The sequence below is a fragment of the Neovison vison genome, chromosome 11, assembly GCF_020171115.1.
Source record: "Neovison vison isolate M4711 chromosome 11, ASM_NN_V1, whole genome shotgun sequence".
Classification (NCBI taxonomy): Eukaryota; Metazoa; Chordata; class Mammalia; order Carnivora; family Mustelidae; genus Neogale; species Neogale vison.
In genome coordinates, this window is record NC_058101.1 from 83,129,164 (window position 1) to 83,148,371 (window position 19,208).

General features: G+C 33.2%; 1 protein-coding gene and 1 long non-coding RNA gene across 3 annotated transcripts in view; one reads left to right on the top strand and one right to left on the bottom strand.

Moving 5' to 3' along the window:
- The window catches only part of LOC122889112, a 91,679-nt gene that overhangs the window by 60,489 nt on the left and 11,982 nt on the right, over positions 1–19,208 (top strand). The gene's annotated exons all lie outside the window — the stretch shown is intronic.
- HSPA4L (heat shock protein family A (Hsp70) member 4 like) overlaps positions 1–19,208 on the bottom strand; it is a 51,372-nt gene that overhangs the window by 12,978 nt on the left and 19,186 nt on the right. Inside the window, exons 5-14 of the mRNA XM_044224011.1 lie at positions 18,620–18,719; positions 18,127–18,260; positions 15,706–15,950; positions 15,493–15,569; positions 14,498–14,649; positions 13,933–14,039; positions 11,285–11,418; positions 9,377–9,576; positions 3,778–3,876; positions 2,334–2,471 (exon numbers count right to left, since the gene is read on the bottom strand). Coding sequence (XP_044079946.1) covers positions 2,334–2,471; positions 3,778–3,876; positions 9,377–9,576; positions 11,285–11,418; positions 13,933–14,039; positions 14,498–14,649; positions 15,493–15,569; positions 15,706–15,950; positions 18,127–18,260; positions 18,620–18,719 — 1,386 coding nt within the window. The remainder of the gene's footprint in view (positions 1–2,333; positions 2,472–3,777; positions 3,877–9,376; positions 9,577–11,284; positions 11,419–13,932; positions 14,040–14,497; positions 14,650–15,492; positions 15,570–15,705; positions 15,951–18,126; positions 18,261–18,619; positions 18,720–19,208) is intronic.

The following is a 19,208-nucleotide window of genomic DNA, read 5'->3' on the forward strand; positions in this document are numbered from 1 at the left end:
TATCAACTAGACTTCAATTAAAAAAAAAAAGAATATGCATCAGGAAAATGCAAACCAAAACCTGTTCATACCTACTAGAATGACTATAATCAAAAGAAATGGATTGTAAGAAATGGACAACACTGGTGAGGATGTAGAGAATTTTTAACCCTTGCATATTGCTATTGGGAATGTAAAATCCTGCAGCTATTATATAAAACAGTTTGGTGGTTCCTCAAAAAGCTAAACAAAGATTTACAGTATGATAGCAATTTCACTCCTAGGTATATAACCAAAGGAACTGAATACAGAACTCAAAACAGGTATTTGTATGCCCACTACAGCATTATTCACAATAGTCAAAAGGTGGACAACTCAGTTGTCCATTAACAGATGAATGGATAAATAAAATGTACATATATATCCAATGAAATATTACTCTATTCTAAAAAGGTGTTACTTTCTGATACATGTTACAATATGAACTCTGAAAACATTATGCAAAGTATACTAAACCAAACACAAAAGGACAACTATTGTATGATTACAGCTATATGATTTATCTAGAATAGGCAAATCCAGAGACAGTAAGTGGCTAGAGTTTACTGGGGGTTGGGGGGAGAGAAGAATGGTGAGTTATTAATGATTACAGCCTTTCTGGGGTTATGAAAAAGTTATGAAAAAGAAATAGGCAGTGGTGACAATTCACAAAACTTTGAATTTAACAATGCCACTGAATTGCTGTACAATTAGTCAAATGACAAATTTTATGTTATATACATTTTACTACAATTTAAAAGATTAGAAAAGTGTAATATTCCAAAAGCCACCAAACTACACTTTAAATGGGTTAACTGTATGGTATGTGAATTATATCTCAATAAAGCTATTTTAAAAACCCCACATAGACTATGTCATTGTACATACTCGGGTTCAATACCCTGGCTCCCGATTTACTAGCTTTGAGATCACAGCAAGTTCACTGAACCTCTCTAAGCCTCAGTTTTCTTATCCTAAAACAGAATACAACTATCTGTCTGTTAGGGCTGTTAGTAAGATTGATATAATTCACAAAAAATTTTAGTATAGTGCCTAGCACCTAACTTGTGCTGAATAAATGTTAGCTCTGGAAGGGGATATAATATAGTGGTTGTGATCTTGAGCTATGGAGACAGATTACCCAGATGCAATTCAAAGGTTATTCTCTGACCTCGTATGATTAGGCTACCTTTTCCTGTCTCTTCATCTGTAAAACATAAATCTCTAACAGTATTTATACTTCACAGGTTTGAATATTAAATACGGTAGTGTGTTTTAAGAGGTTTAGCAAATATGATTATTGTTATAACTAACGCAAAGAAATAAAGAATCTGAGAATTGTTAATACCTAAACAAAATTTTCACTTTAACAGAAACACCGTATTTTAAACAGAAGACTACAGTGTACAGACTTTTGGAATTTACATTGTTAGTGTTCATTCTTTTAAAACCTTAAAAAAAATCGTATACACAAAATTTGCCACAGCAGCACTTGCCTACAGTTTATTCCTTTGGGAAAATTAATCTGTCTCAAAACAAATTCTTAATTACTTATGGTCTCCAAGAATGCTGGCTTCACCTTAATAGTTAATGAACAGGCAATATAGAAAGGTACTAAACAGGGCAAACATTATAAAGTCAAATTCTCTTGAAGAAATTCCCAGAATAATGTGCACCAAGAGGAGAATATGGGTGCTTCAAAGAAAACTGACTTTTTCTAACACTAGCCAAGCCTTTTAGACATGACCACTACTTAAACAGAAGTTTTAAAAATAAAATTATTTCTTACACAACTGCTAGTCAAGAAACAAAACTCTTCTCCTTGAGAGACTATAAAATTAGATATATGTAATTAGACATGTAAAGAAAATTTCAAGAATGACAATAGATCTTAAGAAGTCAGAAAATATTCTGAATAGAGCCTTATCTTTAAGAACACATTAGAAGAGGGGAGCTGCTAATACTTCCCCATACAATGTCTGCTGGGTATTACTGCTAAAGACAAAGTACCAGGGGATAAGAACCCTTAGTATTAGAGTGGTCTTTCTTTATAGTGGAGACAATGCATATTTTTCACATAACTCTGATGAAAGCTTACCGTACATGACATTAACATAGTTCAGTATTTTGTCTAAAATAAAGTAGTTCAATGACTTAATAATTCCTTAGGAGTTATGGACTAGATACCCAAACTGTTGGGAGGAGGGGGGTCATAATCATTGACTTTTACAAAAATTTCAGACTACACTACCACTTACTTCTTTTTTTTTTTTTTTTACTACCACTTATTTCAATATCAACTCAAATTTATATACCTCATTTTCAATGTAGCTGTTGAGAAGATCTTGGCCCAATTGTCTACACAGGCTACTCTGAATAGGCAGATCAATACTCTTGACTTTTCCTTTTTTAATAGTCTGGTTTAATCGATCTTGTTTGTCTGAGGGAGCTGACTGCAAAGAGAAATGCAAAAGAAGTAAAATAAAACCAGCTTAAAAAAAGATTTAAAAGTGATTTCAGATGAAACAAAAAAAGTAAAATAAAAACTTTTACCATCTACTGTACTTAATACTACTGTAATATAGATAGTATTTTATACACTGCATACACTACATCTTTCTACATAAAAGACACCAGGATGGAAATGCAAATTAAAGCCAAAATGAAATGCCATTTCACACTCACTAGGAACAGCTATAATGAAAAAAAGGAAAATAACAAGAATTGGTGAGGATCTGGAGAAACTGGAACCCTCATATACTGCTAACAAGATTATAAAATATTGAAACCACTCTGGAAAAACAGTTGGGCAGTTCCTGAGTGATGATAACACTATAAAAATGACTATAGTAATAGTTGCAAAACTCTGCACTATTACATTTATAAAATGGAGTGTATTAAAAACCATTGAATTGTACACTTTAAACGGGTGGACTGTACGGTATATAAACTATATCTTAAGCTATTAAACAATTAAAGCAAAAAATACCAAGAAAAATTGAAAATCTAGAAAAATAGGCTTTAATTTTTAAATTACAGAGAACCTAGAACTGTTTTGTTGTTCTTTTGTTTTGTTTTGACTTGTTTTGTTTTGGAGAGCCTAGGACTTCAAACAGGATCTTTATAACCTCTGGAAAAAATCTACAAATAACCTACAACTAACCAATATAGATTAAATTCTGTTCAGGTTAGACAGACCTGTTGAAGATGGTTATTTAGAACTGCAGCCCCATTCATCTGGGTGTTTAGGTCGGGGTCTCTCCGTTTTATTGGCAACAACTGTCTCAGTAAAATGATGACTTTCAATAAAAGAATTCTCCTTTAAAGTTTTACCTTCAAAAATATATATATATATTTTTTGCACAAAGGGAAATATTGTATAATATGCAGCAAAATGCTAAGAGTGGTTAATTTTGAGATGTGAGGTTACTAACAATGTAAGTATTCTTCATTTAGCTTATTATATTTCCTATTTTTCTGGGATTATATGGTTTTTAACGACACAAAAAAAAAATTACTGAAAAACGCATCTTCTTTTTCTCACCAAAGGGATAATTTTACTTACATTAGTGTTCATTCTTTTAAAAATCCTCTATAATAAACTCATAGAATTGTATTTATTCTGGTTATATGCCTCTATACTTCCAGAGTACTAAGATTTAAAATATCAAGTGTATTAAAAGCATACAGTATAAAGTAAATACGTTACTCAAAATACCAATCTCAAAAAGACACAACCACAAAAACAGTAAAACACACCTTTGTTTTGGTTCCTGTATGATCAATTTCCTCTTCTGGGGTGTGTTCAGCATGACATTTTTGATGCCCTCCTTCTTCTTGGTCAACTTGCATTTTATCCTGGATAGAAAAATGTAATTGATAACATGAGTGTCCTCCTTATTCTATTTTTTAAAAATAAACAGTGTGTTAAGTGTTCAAAATTGTAATGTGTGAACAATGTAAAGTAGAAGGCTGTTTTCCAAATGAGAATAACTACAAATAACAAGATTAACACACAAAAGAAAAAGATCTATTTGATGATAAGTGAATAAACAGTTTCATTCAGCTGTGGTCAAGTACCTACAAACGAAACAGAAAATGGTTTTCAAGTTAAAGTCACCAATCAAAATTCACAAATATAAGCTTACCAAAAAAAGAACATGAAATTTGACTTGAAAAATATTTTTAAAGAACTAAATGTGGGAAAATGAGATAAAAAATACATGTATTACATAAGTTCATTTTTTTAAAATGTAGTAAAATACCCAATACATCAGAACTGTCAAAGTAGATGTCTCCAAATTATTACAAAGTAAACTTCAAAGATTTTTTTAATGTCTAAAAGACAAACTTTCAACCAGTTAAAATAAACTCTACTTGGTAAACAATCACAAGTAATAGATTTTTCTGGTCTTTCTTAACCTTATATGGCCATCCTACTAAAAAGATGCCTGGAATTCAGGAATCAGTATAATTTAAGTCTTCTTATATATTTGGAGTTAAGCAAATATAAAATACTCAGAAGGCTATCATGAAGAAATGCTTACTTGTGGCAAAGAGAATAATAAGTTAGAAGATCATTTAACCAGTGTTCTTTGTAGTTAAAAGGTCAGTTATCTTCTGGGATGCCTGGGTGGCTCAGTGGAGAAAGTGGCTGACTCTTGGTTTTGGCTCGGGTCATGATCTCAGAGTCCTGGGATCAAGCCCCAAGTAAGGAAGTCTGCTTGTGGATGCTGTCTCTGCCCCTCCCCTTGCTCTCTAATAAATCTTTTAAAAAGTTTTTTTTAGAAAGACAAATATTTCTGATGTTCCACCCCACCCTACCCCCAGCCAACTTCCAACTGTAGAATTTCCCTGATCCTGATTGAAAAAAGGTGAAAAAAAATGATATAGTGGTGAGTTGGTACAATGTAGGAAGACACAAATACATTTAACTCTACTTCATGAAATACTAAGAAAAAAATACTTTCAATTAAGTGGCCAAAATGCTTGATCAGTTAGCATTTTTATTTGATACTTACTGAAAGAACTCTTCTAACATGTATATATTTATCTCTAAAAGATAAATCATATGAAGTGGTTAAGGTATTTCTAAAACTTCACATTCAAATTTTCAACTTTTCTGAATCAGTTAATTCAGTTGTTAAGTATTTTTCTACAAAATACTGTCCTCTCTGCCATCAAAAGCATCAGTGACCCAGCATTTGTTTAAAAATTATTCCAGTATGGTCTCTTAATATTTTCTTATAAGCCCCTGATACTTATTCTGCAAGTTTTATGATGGTATTTTTTTTAAGATTTTATTTTATTTATTTGACAGAGATCACAAGTAGGCAGAGAGGCAGGCAGAGAGAGAGAGGGGGGAAGCAGGCTCCCTGCTGAGCAGAGAGCCCGATGTGGGGCTCCATCCCAGGACCCTGAGATCATGACCTGAGCCGAAGGCAGAGGCTTTAACCCACTGAGCCACCCGGGCACCCCTATGATGGTGTTTTCTTTAGAACACCAAAAGGAGTCAGTTTTCAAACAGCAACCAGGACTTGAATTCCTTCCATGAAGGGGCTTGAAAACAATTTGCTGATGGAAGTGTCAAGGGGATGCAATTGCCTAGTTATGCCACTGGGAATAAAAACCAAATTCACACTTGTACAGGTGATGAGAACTGTATCATGAGTACTGCCACTGGCAACAATACATAAAAGATATGATCATTTGCAAAACGGACCCCAATTTCAGATATATTAAAAAAAAGTAGACATTTTACAGCTTACAAATGATTTGAGAGTAATATGTTAACCTTTTGAAATGATTTGAGAAGGTTCATACAAATATTATCCATGGTGGGGAAATTAAAAGAAGTGCTTCTAGACTTTGGCTTCTCTAACAGATTTTAAAATTGCATGAGGGTCCAGATCGTTTTTCTGTTCCCTGCTATATCCATATACATATTCTAGTGCTTTTAGTTATTTGCTGAATAAAAAGTACTTAGGAATAAAATCCAGGGGTGTCTGGGTGGTACAGTTGGTTAAGCATCCAACTCTTGGTTTCAGCTCAGGTCATGATCTGAGGGTCATGAGACTGAACCCTGCATCAGGCTCCATGCTTAGTGCAGAGTCTGCTTGAGATTCTCTCTCCCTCTGCCCGTTAGCTTGTGCTCTCTAAAATAAGTAAGTAAATCTTTAAAAAAAAAAAAAAATGAATAACATCCAGAATTATTATCATGAACTATATAAAGGCTTTACTGGATTTGTCCCTTGATCTACCCTACCTGCCACTCTCCCCACGTTCTCCACTCCTGTATCTCATGTATCAGCTACCCTTGCACATTTGTTACAACAAAAAAGGGCTTTCTGCTTCAGAAAGCAGAAAAAGTGAGTTTTTTACTCACTCAGCCCAGACATCTACCCACACCTTACCTTCAAACTGCTTTCTCATCTTTCAGGCTGGCTTACCTGTTCCTTCTTCATAGAGGCTTTCCTTATCACTACCACACAGTTAATTTCCACTACACATCCCACCCCCCCATTAATTTCCTTTATATTTAAATGGTATCTTGTTGTTTTCAGCTTGTCCTTTCCCATTAGAATGTGTTAAAGACAGATGGAGACCTTTTCTTTCTTGCCTACCACTGTATTCTCAGTGCCTAAAACAGTGCCTCGTACATATAAGTAATCAGATATTTTGAAAAAATGGTCAACAATTGGGGAATAGTAAAATCAAAGTATATTAGTACAGTAAGTGGCATATAGTCTTTCTGATCTCTGCTTTTGTGACAAAGCCTAAGCTGTGATAACTTCTTAGTATGACCATATATTAATATATATACATGTACATGTATGTGTATATATATATACACATATATATACACCTAGAAATATTAATTTTGAGGTATCTTTATATTGAAGAAAAGTCGGCAATCTGTTGATTTTTTTTTGAAAATCAAAGCTATCCTAATTTTTAATTAAAAAAAAAAAGAGGCCCATAAAATAATCTTTCATAAATCAACTCATGGAAAAGCCCCCCCAGCAAAAAAGATTTCCTGCTGCATACTGGGTTTACATCAAAGCCAATAGTGTCAGCAAGCAGGGAAGAGTAAAAAGAACTTACTACCCTCTTAGTTTCCCTCTAAAACTGAAACAATTAAATTCCAAAGTCTACTCTGATTTGGTTCACATTTTTTGGGAAGAAGGAAGAAACAACTTTATAATGGTATGTAAGACTTAGCTCTTAAACTTCTGGATACAGAATTTAAAAAATCCTAGAGAAAGCCATTAAGAAATAAATACAGCATACAGGATGTTTTCTACACAGGACACTCAAACATCTCTCCTTGTTAGCAATGCTTTGGAAATAAACTACAATTTATTCAACACTTACTATATCCAGCTATGGTAGGGATTTAAAAGGAGATAATATGTATGGTACATGCCTGCTAAATATGCCAAGGATATGATCCACAATATTAACCTTTCTTTTTCTCCTGATTATGTATGTTGTAGAAAGAATATTTAGGAACATCTTACTTATCTAGAAGAAATCCCTTATATGGGGACATCAACTACCTGGAAATGTTCCTATAAGCCAAAACACTCTTGGGTAGGCAAGTAAGTCTCTTGAATGGCCAAAGCAGCTGTCATAACTTCATACCCTTTATTCACAGGTACAATCTTTTAAGTCCACATCCAGATCATTCTTTTAAGCCCACAGACAAAATAAAAGCAGCAAATAAATGCTAGAGGTGGCAGAAAAATGGATGCTAAATTATTGTTTTTAGTGCCTAGGATCTGCTATATACAGAAAATGAAATAAAGGTCTCAGCATAGATTATTAAGAAAAAGAAGTGAAGAAAACTGAAATAGTTATGAAAAACTCATCCTAATGGCATAAAGAGTGTTCTCAATATTAGTAAAAATAAATCTTAGTGTATTAAATGTACATGTCTGACAAATTATTATGAACTACAACTAAGAAAACTAACTTTTTAAAAAAAACTAGTCTTACATTAATTATAAAAAATTTATACTCTTTACTAACAGATTAAGACACTTCTTTTCTCCTCAGTTCAAGGAAAGATACAATAGCAAAATAATACATGGGAAGAAGAATGAAAGAAAATGCCATGATCCTTCTTAAATGGGTACTTTAAACAGCAGTAGAATTCTGATCAATGTGGAAGATTTTAGTGTAAGTATTAATAAAAACAAAGACAAACTTCACAAAAGGTAGAAACAGTCTTGAAATTTAACAAAACAAAATCCATTTTTAAAAAAAGATTTATTCTTCTATTTGAGAGAGAGAGGGCACATGAGCAGGAATGGCAAAGGGAGAGAAAATCTCAAGCAGACTCTCCAACGCAGGGCTTGATCTCACAATCCTGAGATCACAGCCTGAGCTGAAATCAAGAGTTGGATGCCCCATGAGCCACATCACCCAGGCACCCTCAAAATCCATTCTTAATATACACAAAACACAAAGAATCTAGGGCAGATTTCCAATTATGACCAAAACAAAATCTAATATCCCATTAAAAATAACTTATAAATAGTACATCTATAAAAAGATGAAACCTTTATGTAATGGAAAATATCATGTTCTCCTAGATTCCTGCATCTAAAGTATATGAAGAGTAATATAGTCTTAGGGTCATGTAACTCTTTTCTAAGGAAATAAACAGTCTAAAATCTGTATTGACATTACTGAATGTATAGCACATTCTTATGTTCAAATACCACAGATATCTCCTAAGCCCAGAAAAACAGCATTAAGCATGTACTTTAATCTAAAAAAAGGTACATGTATAGTTCAAAATGTATCAATCTGAATGGATTTATCTCTAAGCTAAAAAGCTAGCCATAATACATGTTTTACATGTTTTTCATGGAAATAAAGAAGAATTTAGGAAATACAACTCCAAACACATGTGTTTCATGTAGGGCTATTAAAGATGCAAAACCTCAGGCGCCTGGGTGGCTCAGTGGGTTAAGCCTCTGCCTTCAGCTCAGATCATGATCTCAGGGTCCTGGGATCGAGCCCCGCATCAGGCTCTCTGCTCGGCGGGGAGCCTGCTTCCTCCTCTCTCTCTGCCTGCCTCTCTGCCTACTTGTGATCTCTCTCTGTCACATAAATAAATAAAATCTTAAAAAAAAAAAAAGATGTAAAACCTCTAAAGACTTTAAAAATGTGAAAGATGTAGAGCATTTAAAATTATACTTAAAAAATCATTCTTTGATGCTTTTATTTAAAAAGTTTATATCAATTTTTACAGTAAAATCTCAGAGATTAATATTTTCAACTTTTAAGCTATCAGTTATAACTAAGAAACTATTTATTAGAGGAACCTTGAAATAGGCTTTCTACATACCACATCATCTTTGCTTTCATTCTTAAATGAAGTTTCTGTCTCCATAGGAGCATCACTGTGATCCCCTTCCACATTTTGCTTCTCAATTACTGATGCACTGGCCACACTGAAGATTCCATGAATGTTAACACGAACTTTAACCTTCACTTTGGAACTATCACCATCAGACTGAGGAAAAACATTCTGAATAGTGAAGCTCCCTTAAGGAAAAAAGAGCTTCCATCAGAACATGAGCCTCCAATTAATTTATTCATTCATTCTTTTAGATGAAGGCAAATAATCATAAATTATATCCAGAATAACTACTGTGGAAAATGCACTGACCCTAGATCACCTCTTTTTTATATCTTAATGGACCTAATATTAAGAATTAGAAGGGTTAAGCAGCCTGCCCAAAATCATCAATGCTAGGGCAAAGGTAAGTTGGAATTTCAACAAAGGACAATTTGACTCAAGGCAATAGAGCTTTTAAGTATTTTATAAATTGCTATTTTAAAACCAAAATAACAAAATTCAATTTATGAGCTTGATAAAAATGGACATTATCCTTTTGCTCCAAGTTTTGCAAATCATAACCATTTTGGTAATTCGCAAATAAAGCAATTTTTAAAAATTTTACCCTATACCAAAATTGCTAAGTTATTCAGTCACTAATACCTACAGAGATATTAACTTTTCACTTTAAGAAACTATTTTATTATATCTTTTAAAATACCTATTTTTAGGTAATCTCTACACCCAACATGGGGTTTGAACTCACAACCCCAAGATTAAGATTCACAACGCTTCCAACTAAGCCAGCCAGGTGCCCTTCTGCTGTTTTATTTTTAAAAATCCATAATATATAATGATATCTATAAGAGAAAGGACACGAGGCAGAAAAAGTGAAGTAAAAAATTTGGTTGACCTTTGTTACAGGTTGAATTGAGACCCTTACCCTCAAATTAATATAAAGTTCTACCCTCAAATTAATATAAAGTCCCATTCTCAAGTACCTCAGAAGATGACCTTATTTGGAAGACAAGGTCTTAGCAGAGATAATCAGGTTAAAATGAGGTTATCAGGGTAGGCTTTAATCCAGTGACTGATGTCTTTATATGGAGACAGATACACATATAGGGCAAATGTCATGTGAACATGAAGATGGCCATCTACCAACCAAGGACAGAAGCCTGGAGCAGATCCTTTCCTCAAAACCCTCAGAAGGAATCCTGTCAACACTTTGATTTCATACTTTTAGCTTCTAGAACTGGAGACAACAAATTCTGTTTGAGCCACTCAGTTACAGAAGCAAAGGCAACGAATTCCACCTTCCCTAACTTATTTCTACTGCTTTAAATAACATATTTGAGATATTCAGATTTTTCCCTTTTTAGTCTATCAATAAAAGCAATACAAATAAAAAACTTAAAGAATTATAAATTATTCCTTCTCTTAAATGTTATAAAAAGCATACTTTGTTTTAGATCTCTAAAAAAGATTACTCAGCTAAAACAGTTATTACAGTCCCCAATTTTCACTTTTGTATTGATCCAATGATATGCATTCTAGTTGTTGTCAGGGAACTTAAGTTTAAAGTCAGACTACATAGTCAGTCTAACAGCACAATTTCAACTTACTGTTAAAGGAGTTTTCCCATAAAAAAATGACCCTTACCCAAACCTTTCAGGCAAATTACAGGGCATTTTAAATAGAGAAGTCAAAATGAATTAAAAATATTCAGATCTGCTGTTATTCCAAGATAAACTATGAATACTATGTTTGAAACTAAGAGCACATGTTTAGAAAAAGTATGAATAGCTTTCAGTGCTAGCTTAGCTCAAATATCAATTTATTAATTACTTGATTCAAATGTTAATATATTTATAAAGCAAACGTTTGTGAAATTTTTTTCTTGAGTTCTCTTACCAATTCTTGGATCAGGATAAGGCACTTCATGTAAATTAGTATAAAATGCTTCTAGTTCAAATGGTTCCTTCTTGTGGAAAGTAATGACTTTTGAAAATGGGGCAGGATGGTTCTTACAGAATACTTCACATTCCCTAAAATGAAGTGGGAAAATAGTTCAAAATAAACAGAAAGTTGTCTATGAATCGAGAATCCATGTGATTCCTAATTCAAAAGCAGCAACTGTAAAGACCTCTATCACAAATGTAAAGATAAAGAATTACTGGTTTTGCTATGAACATACAATTTGATAGGTTTATGGCTCAAAGTTTTTAGAATGTCTGTCATGAGATAATTTTATCCTACCAAAAAAAAGAAAAATGAACTGAGACAAGGTATATTTTGAGGCCAAAATACAGGAAGTAGTTTTTTGCTTACATCTGTGGACCAAATCCTATCAGTTTCCAAAATACTTGTCATATGTAACCCTTTTAATTTTAGCTCCCTTTAAAATAATTTGAAACTAATTTCAAACTTACAGAAAGGAGCAAAAATAACAGCACAAGGAACAAGGAACAACACCTATATATCTTTTAACTAGATTTATTGCCAGCATTTTATTCCTCTTTTCTCATCACTTAAGTGCACACTCTATGTACATGTGTATTTTTTTCAGAACCAGTGGAGGGTGATACCACACATTACAGCCCTTTACATCTAAGTACTTCAGTGTGTATTTCCTAACAGGGATATTTTCTACTATAACCACGGTACAGCTGTCAGCTTTATAAATTTGCACTGATACTTCCATATTCCAACTTCTTCAACTGAGGTAATAACGTCATCGTATTTCTTCCTCTCTAGTAAAGGAAGTTTTAAAATCTACATAAGAAAGTCCCACTCTTAAACAGTTTAACAGAAATAGCTTAAACTATTGTTTATAGTGGCCCAGAATCTTACTCTATAATACTATACCATTACCCTATTCATTATGCAAGGTTTGCAAATCTCATATTCATGGACCTTGCCCTCTATCCCAGCTTTCAAAAACCTACATTATCTTTTGCTTTCTTATTGTAATCACTATTATAGATTTACTTTTCAATTTAACTCCCCATATGTTTCTTAAAATACTTTTCTGGATCACTGTATCTTCAACTGAACTTAACTTTAATTATCTTCTTTAAAGTTTATTTAGGGCCTCTGGGTGGCTCAGTGGATTAGGCATCTGCCTTCAGCTCAGGTCATGATCCCAAGGTCCTAGGAAGGAATGCTGCAATGGGCTCCTTGCTTAGCAGGGAGTCTGATTCTTCCTCTGCCCCTCACTCTGCTCATGACCTCTCTCTCTCAAATAAATACAATCTTTAAAAAAAATAACATTTATTTAAGTTAATCTCTACACCCAACATGGGGCTCAAACTTACAACCCTAACATCAAGAGTCACATGCTCTTCCAACTGAGCCAGCCAGGCGCCCCTGAAGTTAACTTTAAAGAACAGCATTTCTTGCCTCAAAACTGACATTAGGACATGCCATTTAAATGTTCTGTGCAAAACATTCACATCAGACTAATGATCCATAGTTTCAGAATTTGTGTAAAACTTTTAGTTTCTTGGGGGTGTGGATGTATAGAGCACAGAACAAAATTTTAAAAGTAACTTTAAAAGCTAAATACAGGTTTACCTTTTTGTACAAATTTTAAGCTCTGAAAACTAGTCAGATATATTATTGGAAACACAAATTTTTATTTTGGTAGGGAAGCAAGCTATTTCAATCTTAAGCAGTTCATGGAAAAGGAAATGTAAATGTCACTAAAAGCATGAAAAGACTGTGGCTCATGAAAGTCAGAAATGCAAATCTATTAACAAAGTACTTATTTTCACTTTCAGAATGTTATCTTTAAAAGCATAGAAGAAAATGAGCTACAACAGATAATTCAGCAATGTTAAAAGGAATATAAATTGGTATAATCCTTTTGGTGAATAGTGTGGCAATACTGGTTATAATAATGCTCAATTCGGTCCTATATAGTTATCTTACAGATATACTAAAACCCAACTATACAAGGAAACATCTACAAGGATGTTCCTAATAGCACTAATTGAATCAGAAAAAATAAGACTCAAGTGTGTATTCATTAAATTAATTATAGCACACACAACTGCTGAGAAAACAGTCACTGTCTATTGACATGGAAAGGTAATATATAACATTTTAAAAAGGAAGTTGCACTGGAAAACGCTCAGATAATAATGTATGTATTTAAAAAGTGCAACTTTTCTTTTTGTATTCAAGAAAATGGATAAATATAAGTGTAGCTATTAACAATGGCTACCTTTGTAAAATGGGCTAAGTAGGAGTTGGGGTAGGGCAGATGCAGGTTCCTTAAGTTTTTATATTTCCACATTGTGATTTTATTTGAAAATAAGAATGATTTACTTTATAATAAAATATTAATTAAGAATATGCCATCATGGTTTACATATTATGTAATATTTTATAGTTCCTTTTCTCTAATATTCTATTCAAAAGTATTTGAGTTTTCATAAATAAAATCTTCAAAAAAAAAGTATTTGAGAGTTTTAGAAGCGTAAATTCCTCTAGTTCAGAAAGTTGTTTCAATTGGTTATTTACAACAAGCTCTAACCAAGGCCTTAAAAGTAACTTACCCAGTTCCATCTTCAAAAGAGGTCTTCCATCTTAATGTGATTGAATAGGGAACAAGGTCTGTTATAGAAAATTCACGCACTTTAAATGCTGGTGAGAGAATCGCACACTGAAAATAAGATGTATACCATATTTAAATCAACAAACACAAAACATACAGTAGGTCACCCTGAATGAACTGCTTGATAAAGTCCTTGTAATAAAATCGTTACATCCTAAAAATTACAGTCTTTTAGTAAGAGCTACTTTAAAATGCCAAGAGTACTCTTGATGACCTTACAAAAATATAAAGTATTTTTAAATCTGAAAAAATAATTTTAAATGGGAATAATTATAAGAATTCATAAAGTAAATGTTCTTTCACTACAGTATAGACATTGTCCTATGATAGTTTAAAAACAAATTGGAAAAATGCAAGACTTACTTATCAGGAATAATTTTAACTTATTTTTAGCCTATTGACAAGTGGTTCGAACAAATATTATTAAAAGGTCCCTTTAGGCTTATCACCATATTTCTGGCAAAAAATATACTGTAAAAAAGAGGGGGATTATTAAATAATAATACCTGTAATGCACATCCTCTTGCAACAGCTTCATCAGCATTTAATGTGGTACTTATGTCTTTAAGAAAGAATTTAGTGATTTGTTCTTTCACTGCAGGAATTCGAGTTGCTCCCCCTACAATTTCTATACTACTTATGTCTTCACGTTGCAAGTCTGGAAAACAAAATGTTTTTAATTGAGAAAAATACGATAGTCTTTATTCAAATGTGACCAAATGACCTTGGAAATTACTTTAAAAAAAAATTTGATTTCGTTTTTGCTAAAAACAAGACTAAATAGAAAGAAGATAAAAACAAACTTTAGAGAAAGGCAAAACTTAATATTAACTATCCATGCGTCAAGCACTGCACTTGGTCCAGATGACAGAGTGATAATAAGAACAGACAAGTACCTCATGGGCTCTCCAGATTCCTTCAGTTTTCTAATTTTCATCTCACAAATACCCATAGAAAGTACTGGTTACCAAAAACCTTAACAAAAAGCAATCATGTCCCATTTCTACTTTTTTCTCATCTTAGACTTTAAAGGATACTTACATATAAACACCTCCAAATATAACTAATGTTAGTTTTATGATGTAAACAATAACATAAGTCAGGAATTAGTCTCATAAACCCAGATTCATAGTGCCTTTACTCTTATGAATGAAGCTAAAATCTCCTTCTCTAAAACGAGAGATTAAAGGGGCACCTGGGTGGCTCAGTGGGTTAAGCCTCTGCCTTTGGCTCAGGTCATGATCCCGGGATCCTGGGATCAAGCCCCATATCAGGCTTTCTGCTCGGGAGGGAGCCTGCTTCCCCGTCTCTCTCTGCCTGCCTCTCTGTCTACTTGTGATCTCTCTCTGTCAAGTAAATAAAATAAAAAATCTTAAAATGAGAGATAAAAATCTTCAAAAAACAAATGAAAGTTTTCATCGCTTTTACCATTTCCTACCCCATTCACGTGAATTAATACCATAATACAATTTTGATGATTAGTCCAGTAATTTACACTTACTAGCTTGTTCCATTACTGCTTTTAATGGTGGCTCAACCCTGGAGAAGAGGGAAGCACATAACTGTTCAAACTGAGCCCTGTGGGAAAATTAAATAAATTCATCATTTTAGGGTATAAAATTCAAGTAGATCTTCTAAACAGGATGAAAAATGTCAGACATGATCTAAACATAAAATAAGCCAACACTTCTTAAATTGAAAACATACACGGTACCTGTTCATTTTACTAGAAACATCAAGGTCATTCATGAAACACTCAATGTTCAGTGGAAGATCTGATGCATTTGCACTCATTAGCTTCTTCAGTTTTTCACATTCCTGATATAAACGCAACAAAGCCCGAGAATTTTCTTTCACATTTATCTTGTATTTGGTCTTGAACTCCTCACAGAAGTAGTCTACTAAAGCCTCATCAAAGTTCCTGCCACCCAAATATGGATCAAAGGTGGTAGCCAAGACCTGTTAAACCAAAAAAACCAGAACTGAATTTTCAGAAATATAAATGCTTTCAAAAAGGTAAAAACCAACTTTTAAAATAAAAATAAAGTTAAGGGGCGCCTGGGTGGCTCAGTGGGTTAAGCCACTGCCTTCGGCTCGGGTCGTGATCTCGGGGTCCTGGGATCGAGTCCCACATCGGGCTCTCTGCTCAGCAGGGAGCCTGCTTCCTCCTCTCTCTCCCTCTGCCTGCCTCTCTGCCTACTTGTGATCTCTCTCTGTCAAATAAATAAATAAAATCTTTAAAAAAAAAAAAAATAAAATAAAATAAAAATAAAGTTAAAGGCAAAAACCTTGTCAAAAACTTGTCAAAAAGGGGTGTCAAACTAGCTATCACTTATACTAATTGTCACTTATATTTAGAACATACTTACCCATTCTGAATTATATATTTTGGGTTGCAGATCCATATACCATAATTATAATTAATTCTATTTCTGAATAATTTAGTTATAATTAAAACTTCGCTATCTCATATCCATTGATTCTATAACAACACTGAACAGACAGGCCAAAAACCAAGTTTAAGAGAGCAAAGGAACAGTCCTAAAGCATGAAATCAAAACAAAACAGCCAAGAAAAGCCAATTCAAAGATTCAATCTAAAACAGCACAACTGGTCAATTTTCAGGTCAGGAATTAGGCCTTCTAACTACCATGAAAAAAAAAAGCCAAGCCATTTTTATACCATTTTTATAAAAACATAGAGCAAAAGAATACATGAAAAACCAAAAAATAAAACACAAGAAAGTGAAGAAAAGAAACAAAAATTAATAATATAATAAACTTGTTGACCAATGAGCCCCAGGTAGTGGATGGATCATAGTAGTAGAAAAGTCATAGAACTTGAACACCAATACCTCTTGAAAATGCAGGAGCAAGATATCTAGTCTCTCTCTCCAAGGTAGAGGACACAAATGACTACTTACACTAGTCACTTAAAAAATAGAAACCCCACCATTGGTATGGCTCCTCAGGTTTTTTTCACAAGAATGTGTGATAGAACAATAGTAAACCCTACAGAAAGTTGTAAACATAATGTGACTGGGTTATCAGCCCACAAACTAGTATGGAGAATTCATGGATCAACTTCTTGCTAGGACCAGTACCACACAAAATTAACTGCAAAACTATGTTAGTATGTGACTAATGCAAACATGCATCCTTCTGGACAGAAGGGCCACAGATATGGCTACTTGAAGATATCTACTAAAAAGGAAGGGAGGAAAATATTAAGTTAAAATTCAAGACTAAACAACAGATTAAACCAATTTACAGAAAACTATCCTATGTTCATTATAAGTCATTACCCTTGTGGGATGTTACTATAAACTGTAGTTTATAGACAAAAGGCTCTAAAAGGTCTGTTGGATAGTATTTCATCTTCTAAGTAACTTCTACATATGTGACTGATGATGAGAGACAAGATAAGATGACCAATGTAAAAATGAATGTAAAATCAAATACAAACTATAAGATAAGCACACAGAACTAAACGATGCCACATTCTAGAAAATTATAATTAGAACTCCTGGATAAGGAAAGTTTATAAAACAAAGAGAATGGGGGCGCCTGGGTGGCTCAGTGGGTTAAAGCCTCTGCCTTCAGCTCAGGTCATGATCCCAAGGTCCTGGGATCGAGCCCCACATCTGGCTCTCTGCTCAGCGGGGAGCCTGCTTCCTCCCTTTCTCTCTGCCTGCTTCTCTGCCTACTTGTGATCTCTGTCTGTCAAATAAATAAATAAAATCTTAAAACAAAAAAAAACAAAAAAACCAAAGGGAATCATTTTAGAAAATTTTTCCTAAATATATTTGTGGATAGCAATGTACTTAATGCTCCCTGTAGGTGACTTAACACCTTGACAATAAAAATAGCTAATACAAATTACAGTATCTATTATAAGGCACTCCAAGCATTTATCATACATTAAAACTAATTTTTCCTCAAAAATTCTGAGGTAATTACTGATACTATCTTCAGGTGGCAAACCTGAGATTTAAGGAGAGTATGTAACTTGCTCAAGGTCACAGTTTTTAAGTGGCCGAGCCAGGATTTAAACCCAGGCACTAAGGTTCTCTATATTGTCTTACATGCTCTCTTAACCATTAAACTTACATATAGCAAATCATTTATTTACTTACTTTAAGTTTTCCTTTGTTAAAAGCACAAACGGAGACCTGGTAGGCAGAATGTCCCATATCAATAAATACTACATTTCTTGGTTTCTCATCCAGTGGGGGAAGATCCTGTTTATAAATTCCATATGCTAGTGCAACTGTGTAAGAACAAAGAAATTACATTAGTATCAGGATAGCAATCTCTTGGCAAACAAAAGATAAGTCCTTTTGATACTGCATTTTAATAGAGAGTAATATAAATTATATTCATTTCAAAGTCAATTAACTTTTTATAATTTGGTTACTTTTTTTATTTTTCCTTTAGAATCATGTTATATATAATTTTCACAACAAATATAAGACATACTTAACTTTTAGCAAAATACTGTACTACAAAACTAAAGGTTAAAAGAGCTAGTACACAGTAAGTTTTAAAAAGATAAATGCTTTATATTAAAACAAAAACAACCAGAACAGTATTTTTCTGACAGTGATTTTCAAACTGCAAAGTGCTCACCTGCAGTAGTTTCATTCATCAACCTTAAACAATTTAAACCTGCAACCTGGGCTGCAGCCATCACAGATCTTCTCTCAGCATCAGTGAAAAAGCTAGGAATCTGGTATTTTAAAACAGTAATTAAAATATATTAGTTTGATGTAATAGATTTTAAACATTTCATCAGTTAAAAATGTAAAATAACTGCTCTAAAACTTGTGTAGGGCTTAAGGCAAAGAATGGTGTTCTAATTAAATAAACAAGAAAAAAAAACACTAGTTTTTTTCTTTTTGGCAATTTCTATACCATAAAGTGTTTACCTAAGTTTGAACACAAATTTAAAGCAATTAATAAGATGAAATTATACTTCAAGATTTCCAAAATATGTTCATCTAAATCCTTCTTGTGTTGGGTCTGCTCTATGGAAAAAAAAAATTTTGGTCATCTTTAATAATGAAAAATTGAAAGCCTAAGACTGTTAAAATGATACCCAGTAGCTATTAACAATATATCTTAGTATTTCCATATAATGGAATACTACATGGCTGTTAGAATCAGGCAGATCTGAATGGTCATGGAAGAGTATCTATAACTGATTAGAAAAAAGGAC